This window comes from Dipodomys merriami, unplaced genomic scaffold (assembly GCF_024711535.1).
Source record: "Dipodomys merriami isolate MVZ:Mamm:240054 unplaced genomic scaffold, mDipMer1.0.p SCAF_2, whole genome shotgun sequence".
Lineage (NCBI taxonomy): Eukaryota > Metazoa > Chordata > Mammalia > Rodentia > Heteromyidae > Dipodomys > Dipodomys merriami.
The window spans coordinates 121,159,705-121,183,331 of record NW_027203381.1 but is presented as its reverse complement, the minus strand read 5'-3'; the positions used below and the strand labels follow the sequence as shown (position 1 = coordinate 121,183,331).

General features: G+C 63.3%; 1 protein-coding gene and 1 non-coding gene across 3 annotated transcripts in view; both read right to left on the bottom strand.

Annotated features, from left to right (window-relative positions):
* Nucleotides 1-3,634: 3,634 nt before the first annotated feature.
* Nucleotides 3,635-23,627, bottom strand: part of Trpm2 (transient receptor potential cation channel subfamily M member 2) — a 59,111-nt gene continuing 39,118 nt past the window's right edge. For both annotated transcript variants that reach the window (XM_070030805.1, XM_070030806.1), the window contains exons 20-33: nt 23,350-23,521; nt 21,237-21,420; nt 19,225-19,406; nt 18,864-18,996; nt 14,721-14,808; nt 13,800-13,887; nt 11,874-12,031; nt 10,449-10,525; nt 10,120-10,221; nt 8,873-8,959; nt 7,934-8,039; nt 6,931-7,032; nt 5,969-6,085; nt 3,635-4,450 (exon numbers count right to left, since the gene is read on the bottom strand). In XM_070030805.1, coding sequence (XP_069886906.1) covers nt 4,325-4,450; nt 5,969-6,085; nt 6,931-7,032; nt 7,934-8,039; nt 8,873-8,959; nt 10,120-10,221; nt 10,449-10,525; nt 11,874-12,031; nt 13,800-13,887; nt 14,721-14,808; nt 18,864-18,996; nt 19,225-19,406; nt 21,237-21,420; nt 23,350-23,521 — 1,722 coding nt within the window. In that variant the 3' untranslated portion in view covers nt 3,635-4,324. The remainder of the gene's footprint in view (nt 4,451-5,968; nt 6,086-6,930; nt 7,033-7,933; nt 8,040-8,872; nt 8,960-10,119; nt 10,222-10,448; nt 10,526-11,873; nt 12,032-13,799; nt 13,888-14,720; nt 14,809-18,863; nt 18,997-19,224; nt 19,407-21,236; nt 21,421-23,349; nt 23,522-23,627) is intronic.
* LOC138832675 (Z6 small nucleolar RNA) lies at nt 7,913-7,980 on the bottom strand. The gene has a single exon (XR_011373622.1). It is a non-coding gene; the product is annotated as a Z6 small nucleolar RNA (small nucleolar RNA).

Sequence of the window (23,627 nt, the reverse complement as noted above, 5' to 3'; positions counted from 1 at the left end):
ATGCTGGGAAGGTGGCTCAGTGGTAGAGCGCTTGCCTTGAATGCATAAGGCCCTGGGTTCAATTCCTCAGCACCACATAAGCAGAAAAAGTCAGAAGTGGGGCTGATGCTCAAGTGGTAGAGCGCTCGCCTTGAGCTGAAGAGCTGAGGGACAGCGCCCAGGCCCAGAGTTCAGGCCCCATGACCTACAAAAAAAAAAAAAAAAAAAAAAAGAACTGGGGCTTGGGCCGGGCATCGGTGGCTCACACCTGTAATTCTAGCTACTCAGGAGGCTGTACTCAGGAGGCTGAGATCTGAGGATCACCCTTCAAAGCCAGCCCAGGCAAGAAAGCCCATGAAACTCATCTCCAACAAAGCACTCAGAAAATTGGAAGTGGCGCTGTGGCTCAAGTGGTAGAGCGCTCGCCTTGAGCTGAAGAGCTGAGGGACAGCGCCCAGGCCCAGAGCTCAAGCCCCAGGACCGACAACACACACACACACTCACACACACACACAAACTGGGGCTTGACCTCAGGGTTTTTGGGGCTCACAACTAGCATTCTACCACTTGAGTCACACCTCCTATCTATCATTTTTGTTGGTTAACTGGAGATAAGAGTCTCACTTTTCTTTTCTTTCTTTTTTTTTTGGGGGGGAGGTCCAGTTGTGGGGCCCAAACGCGGGGCCTGGGCGCTGTCCCTCAGCTCTTCAGCTCAAGGCTAGCGCTCTACCACTTGAGCCACAGCGCCACGTCCAGCTTTTTTTTTTTTTGCTTATGTGGTGCTGAGGAATCACACCCAGGGCCTCAGGCATGCAAGGCAAGCGCTCTACCACTGAGCCACCTTCCCAGCCCCTTGAGTCTCTCACTTTTCTGCCTGACTTGGAACTGCAGTTGTCAGATCTCAGCCTCCTGAGTCTCTAGGATTACAGGCGTGAGCCACCGGCGCCCAGCGAGAGTTGAGATCATGCTGAGATTAAGTTCCTGGCCTGGGACCCAGGCGCTGACAGACACCTGTGTGAGCGTGGTGCCATGGCACGTGGAGGTGACGGCACGCGGAAACTCCCGGATGCAGCCGGCGGCAGGAGCAAGGCTCTGTAACCGTGGCTGCGGTTGGAGATCAACCATAAGGAGAGCAGCTAGGGAAGTCAACAGGGCCTGGAAGCTAGCCCTGGCAGGTTAAAGAATGACTGGAACTTTCCGTTGGCCTACTGTGGGCTGGAAGGCCTTTCCTTCCTCTTTAGGCCCGCAGGGTTTTAAAGCACAGACCCTGCCTCGTGCTCCTTGGGTGGCCTGCGCGAGGCCCATCTGCTACTGCATTGGCAAATGTTTCTTAGCAATTTGGCCAGGCGGAGCCTTGCCTGCACCCCTGGGGTCCCGGGGTCCCTGAACCGCCGGGTGTCTGCCCGATCTCGCAGGCCTGACCGAGAGGCAAGAGACCAGGACCGGCCCTGGGCTCCCTCACCCCGCAGGCCCGCGCCCCAGCCCTCGGCGGGGCCGCCCGCTGTCTTGCAAGCAGACCTTTCCCCTCCGCCCCCACCCCCGGGAGCTGAGCTGCCTCCCCCACGGCCCACCTTCTCCAGAGGGCCAACCAGCGCCCTGCTCCCCGACCTTTCCCCACTTCCTGCGCCCAGCGGTCTAAGCTGGGTGGGTTGTGAGCTCTTCCTCGAACTGCTCTTCGAAGAGCTTTCCCATCGCCAGGGTTCGTGCTGTTTTGTTTCTCTGCGTTCCATTAAACTCTGACGTCAGCGCCGCCTGGCCGGGCTCGCTGCAGCCGCGCTGACCTCGGCGAGGGGTGACCCGCAGCCGGCCACGAGCACGCTCCGTTCCCGGTCGCCGCCCCGGCCTTCCCAGGGCTGCACGCTGTCCTCTGTGCCTCTGTGCAGGGCTGGCCAGCGACAGCCGGAGCTGGGGGACCTCGCTCCTGGGGCTGGGGGGGCTGCCCTCTCTCCTCTCACCTTTGGTCAGGAGCCGTGGGTTTTAGGGATCACAGAGAGCCCGGCTCAAAGCCCTCACTTCCTCTGCTAAGACTCATGATGGCCCAGAGGCCCCCCCCCCGGGGACAGGGGGCCTGTCCAACTGTCTGCACCGGAGCTGGGCCCACGGCCACCCCACGGGGCAGGAGCCCCCGCAGCCCGCGGGGGAGGTGGAGGAGCAGGCGTGCAGCACTCCACGCGCTTTCTGCCCCTCGACCGCCTCCAGGCCCAGCCATGCCAGGGCACAGGCTGCGGCCTGGGGACCCCAGGGACAGGCCCAGCTCCCCTGGTGGCCTGAGACCTGGTGGCCTCCAGTCCCCACTGCGGAAGCAACAGACCCCCCACCGGCCCCACAGAGTCCTGCCCCCCGCGGCTGGAGGTGCAGTGAGCTCACTCACACGCGTCCGTGGTCATGGAGGTGGTGTGCGAGCACACACTCACGGGGGCGTGTACAGGATGTGAGAACGTGTGCACTGACGTGTCCACACGGTGTGTGTGCGCGCGGAACCCGTGGGCCAGCCCCGTCTGCGTCTGTGTCATTCAGACTCGGCCCTGGCTCCCTGGGCTTCCTGTCTCCACAGCCCCCAGCCCTGCCCACCACTGTCCTCCCATCGCCGTCCTCCACGCCCCACACCGGCCATCACCGGCCATCACCGGCCAGCTCTACCTATCGCCACTTTCTCAGTTATGTTTTTCATTTACACAATTTCTATTTCATTTTATACAGCTGCGTCTTCCCTAATGTTGAGGAGACTTATTACCCTTTTCTAGAGCATTCTGTTTGCTCTGGTTGCACAATACCAGTTCTGTTTGCTGACTTGGATGCCTATCCTTGCTCAGCTTGGTTGTTGTCAAATGCCGGACGGTTCCGTGGGAGGGGCTGGCTGCAGGCTCAGCCAGAGGCTTGGGCTGAAATCGGGTGTGTGCCTCACCCCATCCTCCAGACCCACCTGGCTGCTCCACAGGCCCCTGCAGGGGTGGGGGCTGTCCTGAGGGGGCCGGGTAGGGGGGGAGGTGGGGAGGGAGGCAGGGGGGAGGTGGAGAGGGAGGTGGGAGAGGCAGGGGAGGCGGGGGGAGAGCCATAGGAGATGGGAGAGGCGAGGGGGGTGGGAGGCAGGGGGGGGAAGGTGGGGGGAGGAGTCAGGGGAGGTGGGGGGGAGGATGCAGGGGAGGGGAGGTAGGGGTGACAGGCAGGGGAGGGGGCGAGGGGGAGGAGGCAGGGGGAGGAGGTAGGGGAGATGGGGGGAGGCAGGGGAGGTGGGGGGAGGGGGGAGGCTGGGGGAGGCGGGGGGAGGAGGTGGGGGAGATGGGGAGGCAGGGGAGGTGGGGGGAGGGGGGAGGCGGGGGGGAGGCGGGGGGGAGGAGGTGTGGGGATGGGCAGGGGAGGAGGTGGGGGAGATGGGGGGAGGCAGGGGAGGTGGGGGGAGGGGGGAGGCTGGGGGAGGCGGGGGGGAGGAGGTGTGGGGATGGGCAGGGGAGGAGGTGGGGGAGCTGGGGGGAGGCAGGGGAGGTGGGGGGAGGCAGGGGAGACGTGGGGTGAGCCAGGGAGCTGTGCGTGTGCAAGGCCTCAGTTTGGAGGCCTTGGCTAACACTGCAGCCTGGGTTTAGGAAAGTGAAGAAGGTCAGAGGGACCATGGTGCCCACAGGAAATGACCACAGGAACCACAGAGTCACAGCCCAGCCACAGGACATCTCAGTAACTTTATGTGTGGCAACGCTGGCAGACTGAGACTGAAGGAGCGTTCAGAGACTCGGGCCTCCAGCTCCCACATGGCGCCCGTCCGTCCGGTGGCGTCTGCGGCTCCTCGGTGAGTCCCAGCCTGCACACCACGAGCACTACCGCCCGCCCGTGCCAGGGCCTTCCCCAGGAGGGCAGGGGGAGAGCGTGGCCTCTCTGGGCTCCTGCAGACGGGGCAGGAGTCTGCCGTGGGAGGAGGCCCGGCATGGTCACCCCGGGGCCCGGCCCTGACCGTGAGCGCCGCCAGCCGAGAGTCACACTAGGTCACGTTTGGCATGAGGTGACGTCTGGTGGGCAAGGCCCCTCCCTGCGCCCCGTCCTTGCAGGCACAGGCCCCAGGCTGCAGGGGACCCCGAATCTCAGGCCAGCTCTGGGGGTGCCGCTCGGATGACACCAGCCCAAAGGGAACCCAGCGGGGGGCGGGGGCGGCCATGCTGCGGACCGGCCTCTCCCCGAGGGCCACCCGGTTGGCTCCGGTTCAGGCAGTGAGTCTGCACACCTGGCAGGGCAGCAGCTCCTCGCCCGGCCCAGGGCTCCTTGCGCCCCGTGTCCTCCGCGTTCCGTCCAGCCACCGGCCCACCGGGCGGGGGCCTTGTCGCCCACGGAGCCGCCGGCCGGCCCGGCGTCGCGCGCGTCAGTAGTGGGCTGTGAACAGGGCGGCGGCCTTCTGCAGGATGGACTTGTGGCTCGGGTAGAGAGGGGTGCGCCTGTCCACCACCTGCCATCGCACGGCCACCTCCGGGTCGCGGGCGCACAGGTGCTGCCAAGAGGGACACGTCGCTGCTCCCGGTGCCACGCCCGGCCGGACCCCAGCCCTCGGACGACAGCCCCAAGAGCCGGCACATGCATACACACACACACACACACACACATACACGCACATACACATACATACACACATACCACATACCACATACCACATACACATGCATACACATACACATGCACACATACACACACGCACATACATACACACATACACACACATACACACATACACATACACACACATACACATACACACACATACCACATACCACATACACATATACACATGCATACACATACACATGCACACATACACACATACACGCACATACACACATACATGCACATATACACATACATACACATACACACATACACACATACACATGCATACACATACACATGCACACACACGCACATGCATGCACGCACATACATGTATATACACACATACCACATACCACATACACATATACACATGCATACACATGCACACATACATACACGCACATATACACATACACACATACATGCACATATACACATACATACACATATACACATACCACATACATATATACACATGCATACACATACACATGCACACATATACACACGCACATACATACACGCACATACACACATACACATACACACATACACACATACCACATACACACAAACACACATGCACACATACACATACATGCACATATACACATACATACACATACACACATACCACATACACACACATACACATGCACACACACGCACATACATACATGCACATACACACATACACATACCACATACACATATACACATGCATACATACACACATACACATACACACATATATATATACACACATACATACACACATACCACATGCACATATACACATGCACACAAACACATACACATATGTGCACATACACACATATACATACACGTACACACATACACACATACACGCACATACACACATACCACATATACATATACACATGCACACAAACACATGCACACAAACCCACATACACACATGCACACATGCACACATATACATACACATACATACTGCACACATACATGCACACACATACACACATACACACATACCACACACATACACATGCACACAAACACACAAACACGCACACACGTACATACACACACATACCACATATACATTTACACATACACACCAACACATACACGCACACACGTACATACACACATACCACACACACATACACATGCACACAAACACACATGCACACGTACACACATGCACGCACATACACACATACCACATACACATATACACATGCACACAAACACACATGCACACATGCGCGCACACGTGTATAAGCCGGGGCAAAGAAGGCTGGCCAACTCACCCTACCCTGGGAGGGACCCGGGTGCCAGGACTGGGCAGCCCGACTCTGGAGCCCAGCCTCGATCCCCGCCCCGGCCTCCCGGCCCCAGGATCCCCGCGCCATACCGAGTTCAGCCTCTTCAGGTCCAAGTCGTTCTGGTCCCGGAAGTGAATGCTGACAGCCACTGTCTCAACCCAGGCGTTGTCGGTGTTCCTCGGGTCATCCACGTACCCTTTGTACACCTGGGGAGTGCGCGCGGTGAGCGGGGAGCAGGCGGGGCTGCTCACACGCCTGGGCCCCCCGCCAGCCGCCCAGGGGTCAGCTCCAGGGGAAGCGGCCTCCTGGGATGGGGTCCGCGCCCACCCTCTGTCCAGCCCGCACCGCTGCCCGGCCCGCACGGGGCTGCCCAGCACAGGCTTCCATCTTGGCCGGCCTGCTTTGGGCGCACGGCCCCCGGAGCCCACTGGCAGCCCTGGGTGGGCCACCCTGCTGCGCTGGCCCTCCGAGGCCCTGAAAGGCTCCGGGCGACGGACCTGAAGCACTGCTGTCAGGAAGGCGGACAGCAGGGCCTGGTGTGAGGGTCCAACTCACAATGGAGCGCAGGACACGCAGCCCGAGACGCGGGGGCCGGGCCGGCCAGGAGCAGCAGCGCTTTAGGGGCGGGGAGGGTTTGGAACTGGAGGGCGGTGGCCACTGAAGAACCTTCTCAGTGTGCCAAGTGCCACGGAACCACTTTAAAAAGGCCCGTGGTTGGCCGGATGTGGTGGCTCACACCTGTCATCCTAGCTACTCAGGAGGCTGAGATCTGAGGATCACAGTTCAAAGCCAGCCGAGGCAGGAAAGTCTGTGAGACTCTCATCTCCAAGGGCACACCAAAAGCTGGAAGTAAAGCCATGGTTCAAGTAGCAGGGCGCTAACCTTGACCAAGAAAAGCTCAGGATCTGCGCCCAGGCCCTGAGCTCAAGCCCAGGACTGGCACATACACACAGCAAAGGTCGGCTGTGTGTTCTAGGAACTTCACCTCTAAGTTTCCAGTAAGAAAACAAGTTCCTTTTAAGTTGTAAAGGAGCGGGGGGTGGGGTCGCACCTCTGTGCCCTGCGCCAGCAGCGCCTCGAAGGGCTCCCAGAACTCCTGCCGGAGCACTTGCCGCAGCTTCTGGGGAAGCGCCTCCCCTGGCTCCCGGGAGCCCTGGCGGAGCAGGAGAAGGCCGGTGGGCAGGCGTGCGGGCAGAGGCGGGGACGCGTCTGGCGGCGTGGAGCCGGTGCTCCCGGCCCAGTGACGCTGCCCAGAACCCCGTCCCCGCCAGCACGCGGGACCCTGGCGGCGTGCGGGGCGTGTGGAGGTGGGGAGCAGCTCCTGTCGCCCTGAGGACCAGTCTGGAGCTCAGTCCCCCAAGAGGGAGATGAGCTCCTCTGCTCTCGCCATACTGGCCAGCAGAGTCGGGGGTCCCGGGCACCCCAGCCCCGTGGCTAGCTGGCACCGCCCACTGGGCTGGCGGCCCTGAGCAAGGTGGACAGGGCCTTCCAGCCCGCGCTCCGGCTGCCACAAGGGTGGCATGCGGGGACGTGTGCCCCACGGCACGGCCAGGGGCACGGGCAGGGTGGGGGGCGGAGGTATGGCCAGCTTCTCCCGGGGCCTGGGTGGACCGGGCTCCCCAGGAGCAGGGAAGAGGCTAATGGCCACAGCCAGAGCCAAGCCCAGGCTCCCCACCCTGCAGGGGGAGGCCTGAGGACAGAGGCCGGGAACGTGGGCGATGGAGTGGCTCTGAGTCCTTCGGGCAGGAAAGGCCGAGTCTTCTCCACGCCGGCCCTGCCCAGCCGCGCCGGATCACTGCAGTGCCTTTGGCTCTGGGAGGCCCATCAGACGCCCACAGAACACCAGCCCCGCACGACCGTGCCCATTAAGCAAGGAGAATCCAAACCTCAGCAAGCGGGGGGGGAGGGGGGCGCCAAGAGCCATGCACAGCACAGCCTGTGCTAGCAGCCGGCTGGGCCCTGCCCCACTACGGGAGGGAGGGAGGGTGGGAGGCCGGCAGGTGGACGGGTGGGCGGGACAGCAGAAGCCAGCCTGCTGCCCTCCCCCGGCTTACCCCAGGCAAGGCCCAGTGCTCGGAGCCGGGGCGCTTCACCACCAGCACCTCCAGCATCTTCTTGATGCTCTTCCGGCAGATGGCTCCGTCCTGGTTCCTCCGCCACCTGCACCAGCCGGGCTGTTACCCGAGTGGGCGCCACGCCTCCCGCCTGTTACCAAGGGGGCCACGCCCTCCCGGCCTCAGCACACCCAGCTTCCTCTCTATGGATGAGCCAGACCCCAGCAGCCTAGGGAAAATGACCAAGAGGCTGAAGTACCAGTCTTTCTGAGGTAAAGGAATTTAGAAAAGTGATAGACAGATTGATAGATAAATGTTAGAAGATAGATAGATAGATTTGACTGCTAGATAATGGATGATAAGTAGATAAAGGATAAATAATAGGTAGGTAGAGAGGTATGACTGATGGGTGATGGGGCAGATGACGGATCACAGATGGACGCTAGGTAAATAGATGGTAGATGACAGAATGAAGGTGTAAGCCATTGGGTGTGGTATTACGTGGATATGCACACATGACTGTGGATTTGGGGTGTGTGTGTGTGTGTGTGTGTGTGCACTCAAACTCCTTGTAGAATAATTCCGAAGCACACTGGCCGACAGTGGTGTTAGATATGTCTACTTCTTTTTTAGTTTCAGTAACTTTTTCTCCTCCTTAGGTTTGGCTTGTCCCCCAGTGTAAATTTCTTCTTTTTTTCAGAGTTCGGTTAGCAAAGGGGAAGTAAAGGCCACTCAGAAGAATGCGCGCAGGACCGGACGCCGGCTGTGCCCAGTGGAGCCGGGGCACGGGGCAGCCTCCAGGGGAGGCGGGGCAGCTGGGCCACTCCAAGGAGGGGACACGGACATCAGGGGTCACATGCATCCACGGGACGCCTCCCGCCCCCCGGCACACGGAGCCCTCCCGGGGAGCCCCCCAGGACTGGCCAGTCCCCCGCTTACCGGGTGACCACAGGGTGCAGCGTGTGATTGGGTCCAAACCAGCGGAGGCTGCCGCGCCCCCGCAGCCCCGTGCGTCCCATGGGGTTCCTGGGTGGGAAGGGTCGGGTCGGCCACGGCATGTCCGAGAGGGCGGGGGAGGGTGTGGGCATGGGGGGGACACAGGGCCAGGCACACAGGAGTGCCAGCCCCTCCCACACTGCTGCCTGGACAGGAAGGAGGACTCGGGGGCTCTGAGGGGTGAATTCAGCACGGGGCACTGGCAAGGCAGGGTGCTCTTGGGAACAAAAGCCTGGCCCCACTGTGGCCACTAAAGCCTCCCCAGCCTCGGCCTCCACAGCCAACGCATGCACGCAGCCCTGGCCTGGAGCCTCAAGTAGGAGCCTCTTTTGTGGTTGTTGGTCGTGGGGCTTGAACTCGGGACCTGGGCGCCGTCCCTCAGCTCTTCAGCTCAAGGCGAGCACTCTACCACTTGAGCCACAGCGCCACTTCTGGTTTTCTGGTGGTTTATTGGAGGTAAGAGTCTAATGGACTTTCCTGCCCAGGCTGGCTTTGAACTGCGATCCTCAGATCTCAGCCTCCTGAGTAGCTAGGATGACAGATGTGAGCCACCGGCGCCCGGCAATAAACCTCTGTTCTTTATCACTTGCTGAGTCACCATAGCCAAATGAACCAGCTGGGAACAACCCAGCCCCCAGCACCCTGGCAAGCCATCCTCGCAGCTGCTTCCGCACAGCCGTGTCAGGCCCTGGGCTGCGGCCATTACTGCTCGGGGGCCTGCTCTCCTTGCCCACAACCCAAGCACCCCTCTCCCCGTCCTGCGACCCTGCCCCTCAGTCAGTCACAGCCTGCGCATGCCTCCTTGTCCCCTACTTCCGCCTTACACAAGCTCTGGCTGCAGGCACAGAAAACTCCTCTGTTCCAGAATGTTCCCCTCCAAACCCACCCCTGCCTCTCCCTTCAGGCCCCTCCGTTCCCCCACCATCCACGTCCCAGACCCGTGCCTGGCGGGGTTTCACGGGGTGCCTGGCCGCTTGGAGCGGGGCCTCACCTGTGTGTGGGGTGAGATCTGATGAACTCTCCTTCCACGTGAGCCCCGGCAACACGCCGCGGTCCCCACGCCGTCCCCAGGGCCCACGCCCCAGGGCCCTGTCCTTCCCCGGTTCAGACCAGCACATTTCCACTTGGTCCAGAGAGGGCCCTGCAGGGAGCGCGCGGCCCGCGCTGGCAGGAGGGGCGCGGACACTCACCGCGGGAGCCCCTCCTGGACCGCATAGGCCCCGTGGAAGCTGCGGCGGTCCGTCAGTCCGTCCAGGGCATTGTAGCGGATCCTGGTCAGAGGTTCTGGGGTGCTGGAGTAAAGGAGAGAGCACATTCCTGAGAGCGGAGATGCGGCGGGGAGAGACGCAGGCGGCCACGGCTCGGCCTCCGTCCTCGGCCCACGGCCCACGGCGGCCACCCAGGGCCTTCGCTCAGCTTCCACAGCTGTGCCGTGGCCTGGGCAGGGCAGGGGGTCGCTGGTCGTCTGCAAAGCCAGTTGGACACAGACGTCTGTGAAGGGCAGGGGAGGGCCACTCACTCTCCCACAGGGTCCACGAGGGCCACGTCCTTCTTCTCAGCCGTGTGGAAAGGAGGGCGGTAGATAGGGAACTCCGTCTGTGGTGGGGGGGGGGTAGATCAGGAACTCTGTCTGTGGTGGGGGGGGTAGATCAGGAACTCCGTCTGTGGCGGGGTGGGGGGGTAGATCAGGAACTCTGTCTGTGGCGGGGTGGGGGGGTAGATCAGGAACTCTGTCTGTGGCGGGGGGGTAGATCAGGAACTCCGTCTGTGGGGGGGGGTAGATCAGGAACTCTGTGGCAGGGGGGTAGATCAGGAACTCTGTCTGTGGGGGGGGTAGATCAGGAACTCCGTCTGTGGCGGGGGGGGTAGATCAGGAACTCCGTCTGTGGGGGGGGTAGATCAGGAACTCTGTCTGTGGCGGGGGGGTAGATCAGGAACTCCGTCTGTGGCGGGGGGGGGGGTAGATCAGGAACTCCGTCTGTGGCGGGGGGGGTAGATCAGGAACTCTGTCTGTGGCGGGGGGGTAGATCAGGAACTCTGTCTGTGGCGGGGGGGGGGGTAGATCAGGAACTCCGTCTGTGGCGGGGGGGGGTAGATCAGGAACTCCGTCTGTGGGGGGGGGTAGATCAGGAACTCCGTCTGTGGCGGGGGGGGGGTAGATCAGGAACTCCGTCTGTGGGGGGGGTAGATCAGGAACTCCGTCTGTGGCGGGGGGGGGGGTAGATCAGGAACTCCGTCTGTGGGGGGGGTAGATCAGGAACTCTGTCTGTGGCGGGGGGGGTAGATCAGGAACTCCGTCTGTGTGGGGGGGTAGATCAGGAACTCTGTCTGTGTGGGGGGGGGTAGATCAGGAACTCCGTCTGTGTGGGGGGGGGTAGATCAGGAACTCCGTCTGTGGCGGGGGGGGGGGGTTCTGAGCGTCTCACGGGGACAGACCAGAGCACAGTCTCGCAGGCCCAGAGCCCCGGCACGCACGGTCAGCCCCGGGAAGGGCCCCACGCAGACCAGGGCGGCAGGGGCTGGACCGCACAGGGAGGGACTGGAGCTAGAGGGGACCCTAGGGATCACGGGACTCCATGCAGTACAGAGAGGGAGAATGTTCCAGAAGGGCCAGGAGAGGGTGTCAGGGTATCCCTCTCCGGGTCATCCTCCATCTCCCTGCCACTGTGTCCCCCGTGGCTGGCACGGGGGAGGGGCAGCTGCTCATGAGGATGGGGGCCGGGAGGGGGGAGGCTCCAGCGGTGACAGCATCTACCAGGCCTCCGCCTGTCCAGCCGTGTGGACCATGTGACCGACCATGCACCTCGGTTTCCTATCTGTCCAGCAAAGGCCACCCGACACTGGGCCGGCGAGGCCACACAGCAGGCAAAGGCCGCCATGAGGGCGCAAGGGCTGGGCGGATGTCCCTCTCCCCCCCCCCCCGACGCAGGGGGCCGGCGCTCACCTCCCACGGCACCTTCTCATTGGGCACGGGGAAGCGGGAGACCGGGGAGCTGGGGTAGAGCAGGTGCCGGGCGTGCACGTGGTAGCGGTCCCCCGGCTCTTCTGCCTTCTTCCTGATGCCCGGCTCCCCGTCCAGCTCCTCGCAGGCCTTTGGCAGCGCTGGGCAGGGCCATGTGGGTGTTAAGGGTGTTAAGGGCTGGGCCTGGCACAGGGCGGGGGGGCGGGGGGCAGGGGTGCAGGGCTGAGCCTGGAGGGGGGCGGGGGGGCAGTGGTGCAGGGCTGAGCCCGGCGGGGGGCGGGGGGGAGAGGGGCAGGGGTGCAGGGCTGAACCTGGCGGGGGGCGGGCGGGGGGGGCAGGGGTGCAGGGCTGAGCCCGGCGCAGGGCGGGGGGCAGGGGGGCAGTGGCGCAGGGCTGAGCCTGGCGGGGGGCGGGGGGCAGGGGTGCAGGGCTGAGCCTGGCGGGGGGCGGGGGGCAGGGGTGCAGGGCTGAGCCCGGCGGGGGGCGGGCGGGGGGGGCAGGGGTGCAGGGCTGAGCCCGGCGCAGGGCGGGGGGCAGGGGGGCAGTGGCGCAGGGCTGAGCCTGGCGGGGGGCGGGGGGCAGGGGTGCAGGGCTGAGCCCGGCGGGGGGCGGGCGGGGGGAGCAGGGGTGCAGGGCTGAGCCTGGCGGGGGGGCGGGGGGGGCAGGGGTGCAGGGCTGAGCCCGGCGGGGGGGAGGGGGGCAGGGGTGCAGGGCTGAGCCCGGCGGGGGGGCGGGGGGCAGGGGTGCAGGGCTGAGCCCGGCGCAGGGCGGGGGGAGGGGGGCAGAGGTGCAGGGCTGAGCCCGGCGGGGGGCGGGGGGGAGGGGTGCAGGGCTGAGCCCGGCGCAGGGCGGGGGGAGGGGGGCAGGGGTGCAGGGCTGAGCCCGGCGGGGGGCGGGGGGGAGAGGGGCAGGGGTACAGGGCTGAGCCTGGCGGGGGGCGGGCGGGGGGGGCAGGGGTGCAGGGCTGAGCCCGGCGCAGGGCGGGGGGAGGGGGGCAGGGGTGCAGGGCTGAGCCCGGCGGGGGGCGGGGGGGCAGGGGTGCAGGGCTGAGCCTGGCGGGGGGCGGGCGGGGGGGCAGGGGTGCAGGGCTGAGCCTGGCGCAGGGCGGGGGGAGGGGGGCAGGGGTGCAGGGCTGAGCCTGGCGCAGGGCGGGGGGAGGGGGGCAGGGGTGCAGGGCTGAGCCCGGCGCAGGGCGGGGGGGCAGGGGTGCAGGGCTGAGCCTGGCGGGGGGCGGGCGGGGGGGGCAGGGGTGCAGGGCTGAGCCTGGCGCAGGGCGGGGGGAGGGGGGCAGGGGTGCAGGGCTGAGCCCCGGCTCAGGTGCCTGCACAACAGCCATTTCCTTCTGCTCCTTTCCCCAGCGCCTACCAGCTCCCCCTCTACACCACCGGGCAGCAAAGGCCACCTCAAGTGGACAGCCCTCCCCCCTCCCGCCTCCCCCCCTCACCAGCCCAGAGAGGACACAGGCCGCTCAGGGCAGCGTAGCCCTGGTACCACTGCGCTTGGCCCAGCCACGTCACCCGTGGTCAGGGCCACTGGGAAGGCTGCCAGTCCAGGCTGGCCTGCGGCTGGGGCACCACATCCAGGAGCGCCAGCTGTGTCCCTGGCCGGGCCAGTTAGGGACCTGGACGTGGCCTTCTGTGGCTGAGTCGCAGCGATGGTCCGGGATACTGGGCACCGCCCCCCCAAACCCGACTGGCAAGTGGCTCGGGGGCCGGCGGTGGGCCGGGCTGACCCCTGAGAGTCCAGACACCTGCCAAGCTGGGGAGGTGGGCCGGGTCTGGGGGCGGGTCTGGGATGAGGTCTGGGGGGGGTGAGGCGGGGGGGACTCGGCCCCCACAGGTGTAGCAGGCTCCGCCCCGCAGGCAAGGCCTTCCTCAGAGACCCTCCCACGGCTCAGGCCACGCTCACCCAGGGTGGGAGCCTCCACTGCCGCGCCAAAGCCAGCGTCCTTGAGCGAGGTCACGATCCACTGCAGCGCCCGGGCGGTCTGGGTCACCTGGAAGGCATGTCCCGGGAGGACGCGCCCGGCACCCACGTCCACATCTCCTGACCTACCGCCCCTCCAGGCCGGGCAGGCCCAGGCCCCGGGGCCCCCACGCCCAGCTCCCAGCTGCGGGGAGTGCGGGCGCTGTCCGTGCTCAGTACAGCCCAGAACAACTCACTGCTCTGTGTCAAGGGGGCATCCACGAGGCACAGACCCCAGGGGACCCCGGGAGAAGCAGGCTGCGCCCCTGTGCTGCCCGGCCAGCCTGCTCAGCAGCCGCCTTCCGGACCCCTCCCCGACTCCGGAGACCACACCTCTCCCGGTCCCGGACGGTCTGTGGCGCCCCTGTGCGGGCGCAGTGTCCCCCAAACACTATGCCCTCTGGGAGCATCGCAACGGGACCCTACATGGGAAATACAGTCTTGGCAGATGCCACGAGCCAGGATGAGGTTTCAGGGCATTGAAGCAGGTCCTCCCTCCAAGGACTTACAGCCTCTCAACAAGACTGGGACCCACGCACGGAATGGGGTCATGAGACGGAGACCAGAGTGAGGCGGCCACATGCTGGGGGCCCGGGGGGGTCCTGCCCCAGAGCCCCGGAGGAAGCAGAGCCCCAGGACCCTGGGCCCCGGGCTTCCGGCCCCCCGGGGTGAGGGGGAGCTTCTGTTGCTTGTGGCGGCCCCAGGGAGCTCACGCTCAGCCCACAGGACCCCTGAAGGGGTGGAGAGTGACCCCCGAACCCCCGACCCCTCTACTGTGCCCCCTCATTCCCACACTCCGCTGTCACTCAGCAGCAGGAGCCCACGCCCTGCGCCCTCCCCCGCCCCGCCCGGCCCCCATCCCACCTGCTCCTCCAGGGCGCCCAGTCTCTGCTCCATGGAGCCTGACCTCTTCACATGGTCCATGTCCAGCAGGCTCACCATGGCGTCCACTCTGAAAGAGAACACCGCTGAGCCGGCTGCGGCCGGCTGCCGGGGCCCGGGAAGCGCCGTAGACGTCGGGCCTAGGAAACCGGCAAGCCGGCCTTCCACCTAACGAAAGCGGTTAACACACATGCCTGTCACCTAGGGCCCCAGAGGTGAGCCACGGAGCGGACGCCAGCCAGGCCCCCGCGGCGGGGGGACACACACAGCAAGGCCAGCTCCTGGGGATTCGCACAGGTGGCCACCTGCTCTGTCCGCACCGAAGCTGCTTCTGGAGCAGCTGGCCGGAGCTCGCGGGCGCTGGTGTCTGGCTGGGGAGCACCGGGGCTTGCTCCACTTTGCTAACCTGCGGGGATTCCCCCACCTTGCCCACTGGCAGCTCTGCGGCCAGCACGTGGCCTGAGCAGCCCCTGGCTCTGCTTTTCTTTCTTTCCTTCTTCCCACCCCAGGTCCACCCGCAACACTACTGTGTGACGTGAGCGAGTGTTTCCGTGGCTGGCGAGTGTCCCTGCGCGTGGCACCCAGCCCTGGCGGGGAGGGAAGAAGAGGACCGCGTTGGAGACCCAGGGTTGACTGCCCCTGCCACGCACTGCTTAACCCAGAAGCCACGTTAATGCCCCGCCTTGCTTTCCCACACAGCCTCGGAGTGCGCAAGGGCAGTTATCACCACAGCTTTGGACCCCGGTGATTTGGTCACTAAGAGATGCAGGAAGCGTTCACACCTGCGGACGAAGCCCCGTTCCGCCAGCAGCCGCTCCGCCGCGAGGCTCCCCTGGCCTGGTGGGTCGCTCGCCAGAGGCCTCCCTGGCCCTCCGTCCCCGCAGAGGCCCCGGCCTGGTCCCAGTCACCTGAAGGGCCAGGCCTCTCTCACCACCCCTGCTGCCCTGGGTTTTGGAAGATCTTGTCCATGGAAGCACAGTGATTTTTCTTATAGACTCCCAGACGCGCCAGTTGGGTCTTCTAAAATGTAGCAGACCTCACAGCAGTTACCGCGGGCGCACACATTCTGAAGGGACTTCCTTGGTAAGATGTATTTCTTAATTATGCGTTTCAACCTCGGGACATAATCGGGGAGCCTGTGCCTCTGGGCCACAGGCTGAAGATTAGGCATCAGATCAGCACAGCTTTGGGAAGCCGGGGAGGGACTCGGGCAGATTTCCTGTGGCCAGCCCGATTCCCTAAGCAGGACACCATCAAGGGGCTGGCGTTCAAGTCCAGGCAGCCCGGCGCTCGCTGGGCAGCCCGCTGGACAGCCGAGCCCTTCCCTCAATGGAGCACAGGGCCTCTCGGTGGCAGGATTCAACAAGGATGCGAGCTCGTCGGCAGCGAGCGCTGGGCACGCAGCAGCGGTCCGCCCTCGTGCTGGCCGCACTGACCATCTGCTGTTCAGATGCCAGCTGCGGGGCCCATCCTGCTGCAGGGGCACCTGGCATGTGAGCACCCCTCTCCCGGGTGGCCCTGGGCACCACACCCCACTGTCAAATGGCGCAGGACCAGGTGGTCCGTCAAGACAGACAAGAGACCATCAGACACCGCGTGAATCCCGGGCACCACCTCTTCCGTTATCCAATCAGAAGAATGGTGGAGACCTGTGCACCCGGGGTCACAGGCCAGGGACCCGCCTCGGTTCCCGAGCGGCACAGGATTTACTGAGGGTCTGCCAGGATGCTGCGAGTCAGGCTCCCACAATCCCGTGGGACGTGTGGGATTCTGTCCCTGCTCTAGTGGCTCTCACATCTCCACTGAGGACACACGGACACACACACACACACACACACACACACACACACACACACACACACACACACACACACACACACAGAGCCACCAACCACCCAACCAGCCCACAAAGCCTGCAACTAACCAGGTGTTCCTAAGGTCACAGCTGGGTCTGGGACAAGGTGGGAAGGCAGGACCGTGAGAAGCGTGGAGCAAGCCCTGCATCCCTCTGGGAAAGACTGCGCCAAACACCATCACACCAAGGATTGACTGGGGGACACTATGCCCAGACCCCAGCAAACAGCACCAGTGCTCAGCTCACCCAGCAGGGGAGGTAGACGCAGCTTCCCATCAAGGTAGATCTACGTCTAACCATCCCCACCACCCCTGCCATCACTTTGACCACCACCATCGCCAGCATGTCCACCATCACCACCATCATCACCACCACCATCATCACCATCACCACCACCACCATCACCACCATCACCACCACCATCACCACCATCACCACCACCACCATCACCACCACCACCACCACCACCATCACCACCATCATCACCATCACCACCATCACCATTACCACAATCACCATCATCATCACCATCACCATCACCACCACCATCATCATCACCATCACCACCACTACCATCACCACCATCATCATCACCACCATCATCACCACCACCACCATCACCACCAACATCATCACCATCACCACCACCACCACCACCACCATCACCACCATCATTATCACCATCACCACCACCATCACCACCATCACCACCACCATCACCATCACCACCATCATCACCATCACCACCATCACCATCACCACCACCATCATCACCATCACCACCACCACACCACCACCACAAACATCACCACCACCATCATCACTATCACCACCACCACCACCACCACCACCATCACCACCATCATTATCACCATCACCACCACCATCACCACCATCACCACCACCATCACCATCACCACCACCATCACCATCACCACCATCATCACCATCACCACCATCATCACTATCATCACCACCACCACCATCACCACCACCATCATCACCACCACCACCATCATCACCACCACCACCATCACCACCACCATCATCACCACCACCACCATCACCACCACCATCATCACCACCACCACCATCATCACCATCATCACCAGCACCACCATCACCACCATCACCACCACCACCATCACCATCATCACCAGCACCACCATCTCTCCTCACTCATCATAGTCACTTCTCTGTCACCAATGGGAGCTTCTACCCCAGAACATGAACTTCCTTAACTAGGTGGCACTGTGCCCCTCCTCCTGCCCCTCCCCTTGATGAGAAGCCTGGATTCAGACAGCGGTAGGGCTTTGCGTCAGTGAGACACGCCGTGATAGCGCCCAGGGCGCTCTCGGTGCGGAGGGGCTGAGAGCGGAGAGCAGAGAGCTCTTCCCAGGCCCTGGCCTTGCGCCCTGGCGGGAAGCGGGCGGGAGGAACTGAGGGGCGTGGTGTGTGGATGTGACTGCGGCTCAGAGACCCCACAGAAGCTCAGACAAGATGCACAGCTCCCTCTCCCTAAAGGCATTCCTGGGCTCTGTGTGTGTGCGTTTCTCCCACCACGCTGGGCTGCCCGAGGGGCTGTGCCCTCCCATAGCCCCCCATGACTCCCTCTTGGGTGCCAGGCCCACCCTGTGCACGAAGGGCCCTGCATTCAAGAGGACCCCCTGGGGTCACAGGTCAGTGGCAAGGCACAGGCCTGGAAACGGCCAGGGGCCACCGCGGTGATGGTGATGCTGGCAATGGCCGCGGTGAGCTCGCTGGCGCGCCCAGCCCTTCTGCTCCCGGCGGTCCATTTGCTAGCATCTGGGCCCCTCCCGGAGGGAGGGGCGGGAGGGTCTGGGCCTCTGCCGGTGCCTGTGGTGTTGCCTGCCCGGCCCCGCTGCCTGGCCCCCTGGCCCCCGGCCCCCGGCCGTACTTGTCACCGATGTCCTGGATTTGCTGCTCCGGCCTCTGGCGCTGCTGCTGCTTCCTGCCTGGGCCCCGGTGCCCGCCCCCTGCTGCCCGGCCCTGCTGCCCGCCCCCCACTGCCCGCCCCCCGGTGCCCGGCCCCACTGCCAGCCCCCCCGGTGCCTGCCCCCCAGTGCCCACCCCCCGGTGCCCGGCCCCACTGCCCGGTGCCCGGTCCCACTGCCCACCCCCTGCTGCCTGCCCCCCGCTGCCTGGCCCTGTTGCCCGCCCCCCAGTGCCCGGCCCTGCTGCCTGCCCCCCGGGTGCCCGGCCCCGCTGCCCGGCCCCCTGGTGCCCGCCCCCCGGAGCCCGGTCCGTACTTGTCTCCGATGTCCTGCATCTGCTGCTCCGGCCGCTGGCGCTGCTGCTGCTGCTGGCTCTGCAGGTAGTTCTCCTTCAGGTACAGCTCCCACGAGAGCAGGGCCGCCTCCTCATTCTTCTCCAGCTTGTTCTCTGTGGGGTGGGGGGACATGAGCGCCACAGAGACCCCGAGCCCCACCCCTGAGGGAGGGGACGGTCCCCGCACTCAATCCAAGGGGTCACGCTCCACGACACCATGCGCTCGGCCGCTGCTGGGGGCTGGGGCTCCGGGACGAGCTGCCCACCCCCCATGGCCAGGACTCGGGGCTCAGGGGCTCCAGGATCAGCTGCCCCCCCCCCGCAGCCAGGACTCGGGCTCACTGAGCTGCTTGTGGCGCTTGGCCGGGATCTTCAGGACCAGCCTCTTGATGAGCAGCTGCAGGTGGTTGAGCAGGATGAAGGGGGGCGGCGCGGGCGGCCGGCCATGGTACTCCTCGATCAGGTCGTGCCGCTGGAACTTCCAGATCTGGTCTGTGTGCTCCTGGACCTCCTGGAACGTGTAGCTGCCAGGACACCCGCACACGGGCATCAGTGTGTGTGTAGGAGCCCCCTCCAGTGGCTAAGAAGCTGGAGGACCCGAGGAGTGCAAGGCAGTCCACACAGGAAGGAACCCCAACACACGGCGTGGAGGGCCAGACACACAGCGTGGAGGGCCAGACACACAGCGTGGAGGACCAGACAGACAGACAGCGTGGAGGACCAGACAGACAGACAGCGTGGAGGACCAGACAGACACACAGCGTGGAGGACCAGACAGACAGACAGCGTGGAGGACCAGACAGACACACAGCGTGGAGGACCAGACAGACAGACAGCGTGGAGGACCCCAGACAGACAGCGTGGAGGACCAGACACACAGCGTGGAGGACCAGACAGACAGACAGCGTGGAGGACCAGACAGACACACAGCGTGGAGGACCAGACAGACAGACAGCGTGGAGGACCAGACAGACAGACAGCGTGGAGGACCAGACAGACACACAGCGTGGAGGGCCAGACACATGGCGTGGAGGACCAGACAGACGCACAGCGTGGAGGACCAGACAGACACACAGCGTGGAGGGCCAGACAGACAGCGTGGAGGGCCAGACAGACAGACAGCGTGGAGGACCAGACAGACAGACAGCGTGGAGGACCAGACACACAGCGTGGAGGACCAGACAGACAGACAGCGTGGAGGACCAGACAGACACACAGCGTGGAGGACCAGACAGACACACAGCGTGGAGGACCAGACAGACAGACAGCGTGGAGGACCAGACAGACACACAGCGTGGAGGACCAGACAGACAGACAGCGTGGAGGACCAGACAGACAGACAGCGTGGAGGACCAGACAGACAGACAGCGTGGAGGACCAGACAGACAGCGTGGAGGACCAGACAGACAGACAGCGTGGAGGACCAGACAGACAGACAGCGTGGAGGACCAGACAGACAGACAGCGTGGAGGACCAGACAGACAGACAGCGTGGAGGACCAGACAGACAGCGTGGAGGACCAGACAGACAGCGTGGAGGACCAGACAGACAGACAGCGTGGAGGACCAGACAGACAGCGTGGAGGACCAGACAGACAGACAGCGTGGAGGACCAGACAGACACACAGCGTGGAGGACCAGAGGCCTCGTCACCTCTGACCCCAATCCCCCTCAGCACCTCTGAGTGTCACCCTCCTGCCACCTCCCATCCGACCCTGTGCTGACATCAGGACCCCCAGCAACCCTCTCTGAGGGCAAGCCTCTCTGAGGAGCAACTCTCTGAGGAGCAAGCCTCTCTGAGGGCAAGCCTCTCTGAGCAGCAAGCCTCTCTGAGGGCAAGCCTCTCTGAGGGCAAGCCTCTCTGAGGGCAAGCTTCTCTGAGGAGCAAGCCTCTCCTCCCTGAGGACCCTTAATTGCATCTGGGGAATTCCTTTGTGCCACAGCCACAGTCCTTCAGATTGGCGTGTGGACACTTGACACTGCGCTGTTTCTCAAACTGGTCCCTTCTTAAAGGGACAAGGCACACGGCCTGTCAGGACAGCGGTGCTACCCGCACAGGCGACACATGATTGCAGTGCCTAGACAGAAATGTGCAGGCCCCACGGAGCATCAGCAAAGCAGGAGGTCATGAGGGTCCCCAGGAACGCCCCACGGACAGGCCAGCATGCCGGCCAACAGGAGATGGGGCAGAGGCCAGGGAGAACCGGCCCCCCACCTCCCCGGGGTGTCCACGGGCCTCCAGGGCTCACCCACACATCCACGAGGCCCTTGGGAGGAACGGGGCGGGCCTGGTGTGGCTGGTGAGCCCCGCCTGCCACCCCCTGTCCCCCCCACCGGCCGCTGCCTGGGGCTCACTTGAACATGGCGATGAGGAGATTGAGCAGCAGGATGTTGGTGAAGAGCAGGTAGAGGCAGAGCAGGATGACCGTCAGCCACTGGGGGAAGGCGGGGGCCTGGCGCGCTGCGTCGCTCTCCGGACACTTGGGCTTGTAGGGGTCTGTGCCATTGGGGCTGCACTGGTCCATGTTGAAATTCACGCCTAACCGCAGGAGTGCAGTGATGGGAGGGATGAGATGGGCGGGGCCTGGGCACCGGCACCGCACCCAGAGGCCCCACGGGCCTGGGCACCGGCACCGCACCCAGGGGCCCCACGGGCCTGGGCACCTGCACCACACCCAGGGGCCCCACGGGCCTGGGCACCGGCACACTCGGGGCCGGCGGGCCACCCGCGCCGCATCCAGCTCGAAGCCTCCGTGCACACACGCCTGGGCACACATGTGTGCACCGGTCTAGGCACCCCATCATGGCCTTTGTGGGCACCCCGATTCTGGGGAGCTCCGTTTGGTGGAAAAGGATTTAAAGTGATAAAAAGAATGAATGCTGCGTTAAAAGCAAAAGAATGAAAGACTGTGGAATAAATTTAATAAAAAGAAAAAATTTTAAACGTTTTAATTTAGGAAAAAATCAAAGCCAGGCACTGGAGGCTCTTGCTGTAATCCCAGCCGTTCGGGAGGCTGAGGTCTGAGGACTGTGGGCAGGAAAGCCCTGGAGACTCGTATCTCCAAGAAACTACCCAAAAAGCCAGCAGTGGAGCTTTGGCTAGCCTTGAGCAAAAGAGGCTCAGGGACAGCACCATGCCCCTAAGTTTAAGCCCCAGGACTGGCAAAAAAAAAAATTTAAGTTTCTGTTTCAAAAGCAAGCTTTTTTTTTTTTTCCCAAGGAATAACAGGAAATACTGACAAATCACATTCTGACATCTGAGTATGAAAGTGCTTATAATTCAAAATAATAAACGATAATAACCGAAGCAGGGCTGGGGGAAAGACAGGGCTAGACCCTTCCCACCGAAGCTACTCCAGAAAGACGCTGAGCAGGAGCCGCTGCGGGGGCAGAGGGTGGAGCTGAGGCTGGGGAGAGCACTCAGAGGGCTGGTTCCACTCCCAGCGCCCCAGGGGAATGCAAATTAGAACCACAACGAAGGGCTGGGGGGGGGAGGGTGGAGTGCTCAGTGGTGGAGCGCTAGCCTAGCATGCTTGAAGCCCTGAGTTCCATTCCTTAGTACCACATACAGAGAAAAAGCCGGGAGTGGTGCTGTGGCTCAAGTGGTGGAGCGCTGTCCAGGGACAGTGCCCAGGCCCTGAGTTCAAGCCCCAGGACTGGAAGAAAAAAAAAAACCCACAATGAGATACAACGTTAAACCCACCAGGATGGCTATAATTTAAAAGGTAGACAATAGCAAGTGTTTGTAGAATGTGAAAAAACTGGGAATTCTCAGGCATTGCTAGAGGAGATATAGAAGGGCCTCTATAGACAGCTTGGCAGTCCCCCCAAAGTCAAACACGTATCCCCACAACGCTTACAAATGACTCGTGCGTGGTGGAAATTATTCATAGTAGCTAAAAATGGAACTAATCTAAATGTTCACCAACTCATGAATAAACAACCCGCGCTCCATCCACACCAGGGATGTGATTTCATCATCCAGAGGGATGAAGTTCCAGCAGACACAGAGCCCTGCGCGCGGCAGACGCCAAGGCCGGCCTTGCCTTCTCCGACGTATGCAGAGCCCCCTGACTCTGCTGCAGGTGTTCTAAAGTTAACTTCTGGGGGGGAGGGGGGGCGCTGTGCTGGTAACTTGGACGTGTTGATTACATGTCAAGGGTGATGTTTAGACTTAAAAAACCGTGACCTGCGCAAGCCGCTCCCCACGGGAGGAGGGGGACGTCATCTCTGACCGCTGCGGGAGCCGGAGCGGAGCAGGTGGCATCTGATGCTGTGGCCACCAGCAGACACCCTGCACCCCAGCCCGGCCACCCTCCAGCCCCGCCTTTGCTAGGCGGCGGCTCTGCGGCCTGCCACAGGCCGAGCTCTCCAGGTCGTCGTGAGCTGCCCGGCACAGGACCACGTGAACATCCCGGAGGCCTCCCCCTCTCCCAACCCCCCGCCCCGCTGGGACCTCGGCTCCTACCATCAATGTAGGCCGGGATCTGCCCGAAGATAGTGAGGTACGAGTGGTACACGACCCCTCGGAAGATCCAGTCCACACGGCGCTCGTTGTGGATGAGGATGGCCTGCTTGGCCACCCCGAAGGACACCACCCACACGGCCAGGAGGAACAGGAAGAAGAAGACGTCCTTCATCTGTGGGGAGCAGGCTCTGTCAGGCACGAAGCTGCTCTGGCGCCTGCCCAGTGACACGGGAAGCCACTGCTGCCCGTGGGGTGGACGTGGGAAGCCAGGGCTCCTA